Source organism: Salmo trutta, chromosome 4, assembly GCF_901001165.1.
Source record: "Salmo trutta chromosome 4, fSalTru1.1, whole genome shotgun sequence".
Lineage (NCBI taxonomy): Eukaryota > Metazoa > Chordata > Actinopteri > Salmoniformes > Salmonidae > Salmo > Salmo trutta.
The window spans coordinates 25192078-25203153 of NC_042960.1; the positions used below are offsets into that span (position 1 = coordinate 25192078).

The following is an 11076-nucleotide window of genomic DNA, read 5'->3' on the forward strand; positions in this document are numbered from 1 at the left end:
GATGCACAGATATGGAAAAGTGACCAAAATATTTTATTATCATAAAAACACATCAGGATGAATCCTGGAATGGGAGTCCTTTGGACAAGAGAGGCATGAGTTATATACACAATAGTGTAGTACAATTAATCAAGAAATAGCACATTTTGAGCTCAAATCGGGTTATGTGTGTGTCCTCAGAAAGACAGCGAGAAGGTTCTGTAGGACAGGTTGGTGAATACGTCCATCTGGTGACTGCTTCCACCTACTGTCAGCACCTGGAAAAGCAAAGACATCACAACCACTTCCTTCATACACCAAAAACCACCACAGTCCCTGCTCAACAAAACTCAACCATATCAACACTGAGACCATATCAAAACTGAATATCAATAATATCATCCAGGCTGTATCACATCCGTGATTAGGAGTTCCATAGGGCGGCGCACAATTGGCCCAGCGTCGTCCGGGGTAGGGAGTCATTGCAAATAAGAATTTGTTCCTAACTGACTTGAATAATTAAATAAAGGTTTAACAAAAAATAAAAAAATGTACTGAGGCTTTGATGTGGACAAAATATATTACATTTAATCATTAGTAATGCTCTTATCCACAGAAACTTACAGTAGTGAGTGCATAATTACTTTACTTTTTTTTTCGTACTGGTACCCCATGGGAATCGAACCTACAGCCATGGCGTTGTAAGCGACATGCTCTACCAACTGAGCCACACAGGACTTACGAACAAGAACAGGAAGAAAACAAGCGGGACAAGCGAAGAAGGAAATTTAACCTGAGGGGTCAGATGAGTAATGTGGAGTGTTCAGATGGTATGTCTAATGACTCTCACCCTGTGTTCAGTGCTGTTGAGGTTCAGTGCCAGCGTGTTGAGGGAGTGGGGGGTGCAGGGGATCTGAGCCTTTACCTCTCCCCCGAGGAGACAGTGGGACACACACTGGCCCTCACCCACCGACAAGATCTACAGGCGGGGGAGAGGTCACACACACACACGGACTGTCTGCAGTTAGAGAAAGACAAACAAACTTTCTTTCTCCCTTCCCACACACAGTCTGACCCACACACACACACACACGTCTCACCATGTCCTGGTAAAAGTTGGCTTGTCGCTGGCATCCGGAGAGAGGGAAGATGGAGGTGGGTGACATGGAGCGGAGGTGCCATAGGGAAAGGGATGGGCCTCCTCCACAGAGCTGGTGGGGAAAAATAAGGGACAGGGGTTAGGGAGAATTATTTAATTACATTAAAAGGTGATCAAATTGTAGGAGGAAATGCTGAGTAATGTTACTGTCTGCATTGCAAAAAACATTTCAGGCATCTCGAGTTTTCATCCTGAAGGACTAAAAGATAACATCGCGAGACATTCCACAGGTGGAGTCGACCTTCGCAACTGTTCTAATGTATCGCCACGACAACCACACTGATAACAACATAAGTGCCGCATTTCAGACTGAGGTACTGAACAAGACAGGACAATTTCTAGAAAGAGAGAGCTCATCCTATGGGGGAAGGGACTGTTGACTTATGGGAAAAAACTAAATTGCAAGGGCTGCCCTTTCCTCACCATCCAATCAGAGTCGGTTGTCAGGCAGCTGATCCACTTGCCATATTGGGGGCGGGCGCATTCCTAGAAAGAGGGAGTGAGAGAAGAGAGAAAGAGTAGAAGCATTATGATTTTGTTTGTAGTATGATGTGTATTTTGTTACGCAATCTGCAGAAAGGGGCGGCGGACTTTGTATTTTTATAAATAACAGCTGGTGCACGATATCTAAGAAGTCTCGAGCTATTGCTCACCTGAGGTAGAGTATCTCATGATAAACTGTAGACCACACTACCTACCTAGAGCGTTTTCATAGTTGTTTACATACCACCACAGTCAGAGGCTGGCACTAAGACAGCATTGAATGAGCTGTATTCCACCATAAGCAAACAGGAAAACACTCACCCAGAGGCGGCGCTCCTAATAGCCAGGGAATTTAATGCAGGGCAACTTAAATCCGTTTAACCAAATTTCTATCAGCATGTTAAATGTGCAACCAGAGGAAAGAAAACTCTGAACCACGTTTATTCCATACAGAGATAGATACAAAGCTCTCCCTTGCCCTCCATTTGGCAAATCTGACCATAATTCTATCCTCCTAATTCCTGCTTACAAGCAAAAATTAAAGCAGGAAGCACCAGTGACTAGATCAATAAAAAAGTGGTCCGATGAAGCAGATGCTAAGCTACAGGACTGTTTTACTAGCACAGACTGGAATATGTTCTGGGATTCCTCCGATGGTATTGAGGAGAACACCACATCAGCCATTGGCTTCATCAAGAAGTGCATCGATGACGTCGTCCCCACAGTGACCGTACGTACATACACCAACCAGAAGCCATGGATTACAGGCAACATCCGCACTGAGCTAAAGGCTAGAGCTGCCGCCTTCAAGGAGCGGGATTCTAACCCGGAAGCTTTAACCCAAAATCCCGCTATGCACTCCGACAAACCGTCAAACAGGTAAAGCGTCAATACAGGACTAAGATCGAATCGTACTACACCGGCTCTGACGCTTGTCGGCTGTGGCAAGGCTTGCAAGCCATTAGACTACAAAGGGAAGCATAGCCGAGAGCTGCCCAGTGACACAAGCCTATCAGACGACCTAAACTACTTCTATGCTCGCTTTGAGGCAAATAACATTGAAACATGCATGAGAGCACCAGCTGTTCTGGAAGACTGATCACGCTCTCTGCAGCCGATGTGAGTAAGACTTTTAAACAGATCAACATTCACAAGGCTGCAGGGACAGATGGATTACCAGGACATGTACTGTGAGCATGCGCTGACCAATTGGCAAGTGTCTTCACTGACATTTTCAACCTCTCCCTGTCCGAGTCTGTAATACTAACATGCTTTAAGCAGACCACCATAGTGCCTGTGCCCAAGAACACTAAGGTAACCTGCCTAAACAACTACCGACCCGTAGTACTCACATCTGTAGCCATGAAGTGCTTTGAAAGGCTGGTCATGGCTCATATCAACACCATTAGCCCAGAAACACTAGACCCACTCCAATTTGCATACCACCCCAACAGATCCACAGATGATGCAATCGCTATTGCACGCAACACTGCCCTTTCCCACCTGGACAAAAGGAACACCTATATGTGAGAATGCTATTCATTGACTACAGCTCAGCGTTCAACACCATAGTGCCCTCAAAGCTCATCAATAAGCTAAGGACCCCGGGACACCTCCCTCTGTAAATGGATCCTGGACTTCCTGACGGGCCGCCCCCAGGCGGTAAGGGTAGGTAACAACACATCCGTCACGCTGATCCTCAACACAGGGGCCCCTCAGGGGTGCGTGCTCAGTCCCCTCCTTCACTCCCTGTTCACTCATGACTGCAAGGCCAGGCACGACTCCAACACCATCATTAAGTTGGCCGATGACAACAGTGGTAGGCCTGATCAGCCTATAGGGAGGAGGTCAGAGACCTGGCCGTGTGGTGCCAGGACAACAACCTCTCCCTCAACGTGATCAAGACAAACGAGAGGATTGTGGACTACAGGAAAAAGAGGACCGAGCAGGCCCCAATTCTCATTGACGAGGCTGCAATGGAGCAGGATGACAGCTTCAAGTTCCTTGGTGTCCACATCAACAACAAACTATCATGGTCCAAACACACTAAGACAGTTGTGAAGAGGGCACGTCAAAGCCTATTCCCCTCAGGAGACTGAAAAGATTTGGCTTGGGTCCTCAGATCCTCAAAAGGTTCTCCAGCTGCACCATTGAGAGCATCCTGACTGGTTGCATCACTGCCTGGTACGGCAATTGCTCGGCCTCTGACCGCAAGGCACTACAGAGGGTAGTGCGAACGGCCCAGTACATCACCGGGGCCAAGCTTCCTGCCATCCAGGACCTCTATAGCAGGCGGTGTCAGAGAAAGGCCCTAAAAATTGTCAAAGCCTCCAGCCACCCTAGTCAGACTGTTCTCTCTGCTACTGCACAGCAAGCGGTACCAAAGCGCCAAGTCTATGTCCAAGAGGATTCTAAACAGCTTCTACTCCCAAGCCATAAGACTTCTGAACATCTAATCAAATGGCTAACCAGACTATTTGCATTGACCCTCCCCCCCCGTCTTTTACACCGCTGCTAGTCTCTGTTGTTATCATCTATGCATAGTCACTTTAATAACTCTACCTACATGTACAGTGGGGGGAAAAAAGTATTTGATCCCCTGCTGATTTTGTACGTTTGTCCACTGACAAAGAAATGATCAGTCTATAATTTTAATGGTAGGTTTATTTGAACAGAGAGACAGAATAACAACAAAAAAATCCAGAAAAACGCATGTCAAAAATGTTATAAAATGATTTGCATTTTAATGAGAGAAATAAGTATTTCACACCCTCTGCAAAACATGACTTAGTACTTGGTGGCAAAACCATTGTTGGCAATCACAGAGGTCAGACGTTTCTTGTAGTTGGCCACCAGGTTTGCACACATCTCAGGAGGGATTTTGTCCTACTCCTCTTTGCAGATCTTCTCCAAGTCATTAAGGTTTCGAGGCTGACGTTTGGCAACTTGAACCTTCAGCTCCCTCCACAGATTTTCTATGGGATTAAGGTCTGGAGACTGGCTAGGCCACTCCAGGACCTTAATGTGCTTCTTCTTGAGCCACTCCTTTGTTGCCTTGGCCGTGTGTTTTGGGTCATTGTCATGCTGGAATACCCATCCACGACCCATTTTCAATGCCCTGGCTGAGGGAAGGAGGTTCTCACCCAAGATTTGACGGTACATGGCCCCGTCCATCGTCCCTTTGATGCGGTGAAGTTGTCCTGTCCCCTTAGCAGAAAAACACCCCCAAAGCATAATGTTTCCACCTCCATGTTTGACGGTGAGGATGGTGTTCTTGGGGTCATATGCAGCATTCCTCCTCCTCCAAACACAGCGAGTTGAGTTGATGCCAAAGAGCTCCATTTTGGTCTCATCTGACCACAACACTTTCACCCAGTTGTCCTCTGAATCATTCAGATGTTCATTGGCAAACTTCAGACGGGCATGTATATGTGCTTTCTTGAGCAGGGGGACCTTGCGGGCGCTGCAGGATTTCAGTCCTTCACGGCGTAGTGTGTTACCAATTGTTTTCTTGGTGACTATGGTCCCAGCTGCCTTGAGATCATTGACAAGATCCTCCCGTGTAGTTCTGGGCTGATTCCTCACCGTTCTCATGATCATTGCAACTCCACAAGGTGAGATCTTGCATGGAGCCCCAGGCCGAGGGAGATTGACAGTTCTTTTGTGTTTCTTCCATTTGCGAATAATCGCACCAACTGTTGTCACCTTCTCACCAAGCTGCTTGGCGATGGTCTTGTAGCCCATTCCAGCCTTGTGTAGGTCTACAATCTTGTCCCTGACATCCTTGGAGAGCTCTTTGGTCTTGACCATGGTGGAGAGTTTGGAATCTGATTGATTGATTGCTTCTGTGGACAGGTATCTTTTATACAAGTAGCAAGCTGAGATTAGGAGCACTCCCTTTAAGAGTGTGCTCCTAATCTCACCTCGTTACCTGTATAAAAGACACCTGGGAGCCAGAAATCTTTCTGATTGAGAGGGGGTCAAATACTAATTTCCCTCATTAAAATGCAAATCAATTTATAACATTTTTGACATGCGTTTTTCTGGATATTTTTGTTGTTATTCTGTCTCTCACGGTTCAAATAAACCTACCATTAAAATTATAGACTGATCATTTCTTTGTCAGTGGGCAAACGTACAAAATCAGCAGGGGATCAAATACTTTTTCCCCCCACTGTACATATTACCTCAACTAACCGGTACCCCTGCACATTGACTCTGTACCGGTACCCCCCCCCCGTATATAGGTCTCGTTATTGTTATTTTACTGCTGCTCTTTAATTACTTGTTACTTTTATTTCTTATCTGTATTTTCTTTTAAACTCTATTGTTGGTTAGGGTCTTGTAAGTAAGCATTTCACTGTATGGTCTACGCCTTTTGTATTCGCCGCATGTGACTAATACAATTTGATTTGACAGGGATGTCAAACATTCAGCCTGCTGCACAGGCCCTATGCAGGTTCTAGTGTAGACCGCCTTCCCGGTTAAATAATGTTAAGGAGTGTTTTGTCAACACTAAATGATTAAACTGGTGAGAAATCTGTGATCGTTGAAATGATTTACTATCATCCTAAATTAAGATAATTATTTTGCAATATCTAATTAAAATGTATATTACCCAACTAAACAAGCTAATGTTTTGACCACATCGAATTGGGGGAATTACACATTGTTTTACCTCAGATTGGTGATGTTAGTATAAAACTTTATAGTCAACACGATGACAAAAGATTAATTGCTTAAAACAGATCAATATGTTTGGTTTTGTACTGTTGATTTTGTCTTACGCACTGAAGTTCGCAGGACTTAGAAGGCAGCCATCATTTTCTTTCTGAAATGGCATGGATAATTTGGTAGTTCGCTATAAAAAGACACTAGCCACACACAAATGCACAAACTTGACAGTCAAACGATCACTTAAATAGCAGCCAACAGTTGTCACTGTTGATATCCTATGGAGGGTTGTGATTAGTTGAAGTTAACAGAAAGTCCCCCCCCCATACTATAGGCCATTCCAAAATATAGATAGAAGCCTTCTACACATTCTCATCTAAACAACAATGTATAGGTTATTCCAAGTTTCCACGTGGCCTTTGAATAGTGTTAGTTTAAACAGCGCGGCAGCCAAATGTTTGCCCCCTGTTCTATTGATTTTCAGCGGAATCGATGGAATTTACAAAAAGTGTGGCGTTACACTTACTGCGTTGGCGACCCACTTGAAGCAAAATACAACTTCAAAATGTAGCTAGCTGTCTTCTACAAATTGTCCTCTAACCAGTGATGTACACATCATTCACAGACTACGTGTAGTTTGAGCTGTTACTTTTAACAGGACATACAACATTACTATTACATTGTAGTCATTTAGCAGACGCTCTTATCTAGAATGACTTACAGTAGTGAGTGGATACATTTTCTTACTGGTCCCCTGTGGGAATTGAACCCACAACCCTGGCGTTGCAAATGTCATGCTTTACCAACAACCTCATGAGACCTCATATCCCTCTTGTGCAACAATTGATTTCAACGTGATAATCAATAGGAGTGATTGACAAAACAGTGTTGAGTTTGTCTTTCTGTTTTGGTGAACCTTGTACCAAAATGCAACATTCCAAAATGTAGCCAACTGTTCAGCAGGTTTTCCTTTAACCAGTGATGTAAAAATATATCCAGTTTACATGTTTTTTGAGCTGTGGTAGTTTCAACAGCGCATACATGTGCAACAAAAGTAATCATATGGTTGTGTATATGTAGATTGGGCTATTTATCAATATGTCTTGGCAACAGGAAGGAACAAGAGCATCATTTAACTTAGTTTTAGCAATATATAAATTGAACTTAACATCAATTTCCAATGGTATTGTACTTAAATCAGGTAACAACCGCTTGATGAATACAAAAATAGGCTGTGATTGATTTATTTTTGATGATATACCAGAAATCACCAAAACAGGTTTGCCCTGCCTACATATAAAAATGTTTTTGGTTAAACAAAAAATTACTTAAATATACTTTTGCATGTAAGAAAGATGCTACATTATAACTTCTGTACATATGGAGGGTAGCGGCAGGCAACCACCCATCCCAATATCTTACCTCATATTTGTAGACCTCAATGCAGTGTACGGATTGGCCAGTCCTGTAGTCTGGAGGCGGAGTTCAGAGAGTGAGATACATGACAACACTAGAGTATAATGTAATACAGCCATGCATTGATTCCAGATGTGTCAATGACAGATAGCGTAACCTGAAGCAGTGATAGGTTGATGCATCCGTCACTCACCCCATATCCTGACAGCGCCGTCCTCACTCCCAGAGAGGATCTCCCCCTCCCTCTCTCTCACACTCAGACAGTGGATGTAGTCTGTATGACCCTGCAGAACTGACTGGGGAAGGGAGAGAGAGCAATAAAGAGATCAAACAAAGGTTAAGTGTGGGATAGCGAGAGAGGAAAGGATGAAGAGAGAAGATATTAAAAGATGTAGCAACGAAGAATATTTATTTAAAATGTTCAACATCACATGGGTGAATCTTGAGACCGAATCGAAGCAATGAATATTTCTCAAACCTTAAAGACGCCACTTTCCAGATCCATTATGTGGATGTTATTGTCCCCTCCACCAATCACTAGACTGTTCTCCTGAGAGAGTGAGAAAGAGAACACTTGTCTCAGTACAGTGAGGTACTTAATGAATCTGACAAGTGTCTGTGTACTCACAGTGGGATTGATAGTCATGGCATTGATCTCTGGGATCTCCAGGCTGGATCTGCAAAGAGGGGCATTTATGAACAAACACACTTTTTGGCTACAAACATCAGACAGCAAAGACAAACATCTGGAGATAAAATAACCAACACAAATGTACACAGTCTACACACAGACACACTTTCTTGTGTTTTCTCAAAACAAATGTAGGGCTGATTGGTGCCTTACTTGTAATTCGGCCTCTTTGTCCAAGCAGCCTTGGTATTCTGGGAGAGAGACTCAGAGACTTGGTCAATATCACATACTGTCATAGACTGTATAGAAATACTGTTCACACTAAACAGTTATTCATTTTGGTAGGCTTGCTTTATCTTGTAACGGCCTTACCCGCTTGATAAGCTCCGCCCAGCTCCAGGCGCTGATCTCTCCATTGCCGGCACTCAGGAGGTGAGAGTCCGTGGAGAGGAGAGAGAAGACGGGCCCCTCGTGAGCTGAGTGAGAATAAACGTGTGAAGGGGAGAAAGACAGAAAATTAAGAAATAGAAGAGTAGACTGACAGGTGTCCCACTTAATCGAGGGATGAAGGGTGAGATACAGCATGTCTTGAAAGCTATTTCTATGGTAGAACACCAGCATAAGTAGCAAGTAGAGACTGTTTGAACATATCAAAGGAAAGAAAGACTAACCAGTAAATGTGAGGATGGGTTTCTGGCTCAGATCTGTAGCATCTGGGCTAAGCGCTGAGGAGAGACTGGGGAAAATTATATAAATAGCATTTTACTGTAAAGAACTAAGTAAATAAGATACATTGGACTTGGGCACCTCAAATGTGCTTTATCCATTCAAACATTAAAATTATACATTTGTATTGCAGGGACAGTTTGATTACATAATCTCTGTTCATATCATAATATTTCTCACTACTCAAAGTGCAAGCTGCCAGTAAACTGCATGTCCTCGACCTAGCTCGGTCTCACCTGAACACCGCTATCTCGCCGTAGTTGTTGCCGGCGGCTAGGAAACGACCACAGGGAGAGAAACTCTGGGAGAACACGGACATGTGGAGGTGCTGGACGAAGAACACAATGACACATAGCTAATGTAATTAAGATATCAGATTTATAAAAGAAATAGCAGCATTTTAAAAATATTGAATGGGCATGATACAAGTATTGCTAGCTAAATGTTCAACGTTACAGTAACATTACCTAACTAATGTAGCTAGCTAGATGACAAATAACATGTCTGTAAGCGTTCATGTAGCTAGTGCAAATTAACACGATTACTAGCAATGTAGTTATCTGAGCAGGCGACTTGATTGCCGTTGATTGCATGACCATTCCTGATATGCTCAGAAGAAAACAGTATAGATGGTAGACACTGTTACCTCGACAGGACTCATTGTGAAGACAAATATACAGTTTTAAGCGTCAGAAAATATAAATATTGTTGAGCTCAAGTTCTGTTTACGAATTTCGTGTTTCCCATTTAAACCAAACAGTCGCCAAAATATACAATGAGACAGATATTTCACCGGATGTATTAATGTGAAGCATCCGGTTGGCGTTTCCGTTCACTACCAAATATGATGATGAGAGGAAGCCCAGTGGCCGACTTGGTGACGTGTGGTTGTTTCAGCGGAGTTCCCGAGTTGGAATATTACTACCTTAAATAATACTTTTAAGATCAATTGGATAAAACAATTCCTAAGAAGACCCACTTCTATCTGGAATTTTATTCCTCATCATGTTTTCTCTACTTTTGGTGGCCTTAACGTCATGTTGTTTTGCAATTATAATATTGACAAAGTTCCAGTGAAACTTTCTGCTTTTCATCGGCAGGTTTTCTTGTCATGGTCCTTAATTTATAAACATAATTTTTCTCCACACAGATATTATATATGGAATAACACCTAAAGATTTTGCAATTGTTTTAGATGCCATTCCCTCAGGTGTTGCTTTATTATTCCGGAACGTGTCAAGACCTGACCATCAGAGCCTACCTTCTATTGACCCTGTAAACTCATCGGTAGGAAAGATTTGTTTCTCTTTTGGTCCATTCAACAACAGAGCGATACGAACCTTGTTTCAGCAGGATGTTGTATCTATACCTTCTGTAATGCCTTATTAGAATGGATTTATTGATAATATCTGTTGGAAAAAGTTTGGATGTTGCCACACACATACCTACTTGTTAACAAAATTAAGGAAGTTTCCTTTAAAATTATTCATAAATATTATCCTGCCAACCACTATATGAAGAAGTTTAAGGAAAACATCAACTCAAATTGCTCATTTTGTAATGACCACCCAGAAACAGTGTTGCATCTTTTTTGGCATTGTATTCATGTAAGAAAACTGTGGCAAGACATCAGTAGATTTATAATTGAACACATTTATGAAGGTCTTACACTATTGTGGAGAGATGTACTGCTTGGATTCTTTACCTATGATAGGAATAAGCTGAAACATTTTTATGTAATTAATTTCATTATTCTTTTGGCCAAATTTCATATTCACAAATATAAATTTACAAACAAAAAAAAAACACATTTTCTTACCCTACAAAAATAAATTGAACTGTATTTTAAGACAATTAAATACTCTAACTACAGAGCTGTTAGAATTATACTTCTATGTATGTCCCTTAAGGTCCTTGTGTAATGTGATATTGTACCCCCTAGCTCAATTGTCCATTGTATATTATCCATATATACTTGTGTTCCCTCATGTACTTCCTGTATTGATTT

The 11076-nt window shown here is 42.5% G+C and overlaps 1 protein-coding gene across 2 annotated transcripts; it reads right to left on the bottom strand.

The window, feature by feature from the left end:
- Positions 1 to 10: 10 nt before the first annotated feature.
- LOC115192132 (THO complex subunit 6 homolog) lies at positions 11 to 9873 on the bottom strand. 2 transcript variants are annotated; one of them, XM_029750297.1, is made up of 13 exons: positions 9715 to 9873; positions 9305 to 9396; positions 9014 to 9078; positions 8715 to 8818; positions 8556 to 8593; positions 8340 to 8388; positions 8190 to 8261; positions 7905 to 8007; positions 7718 to 7767; positions 1562 to 1624; positions 1080 to 1190; positions 830 to 958; positions 11 to 257 (listed from the first exon to the last, which is right to left on the bottom strand). In XM_029750297.1, exons 1-13 carry the CDS (start codon positions 9727 to 9729, stop codon positions 177 to 179), a joined length of 972 nt encoding a protein of 323 aa, XP_029606157.1. In that variant the 5' UTR covers positions 9730 to 9873; the 3' UTR covers positions 11 to 176. The 2 variants fall into 2 exon arrangements, with proteins under 2 accessions (XP_029606157.1, XP_029606156.1); XM_029750296.1 differs by lacking the exon at positions 9715 to 9873 and adding an exon at positions 9614 to 9704.
- Between the last annotated feature and the right edge of the window lie 1203 nt (positions 9874 to 11076).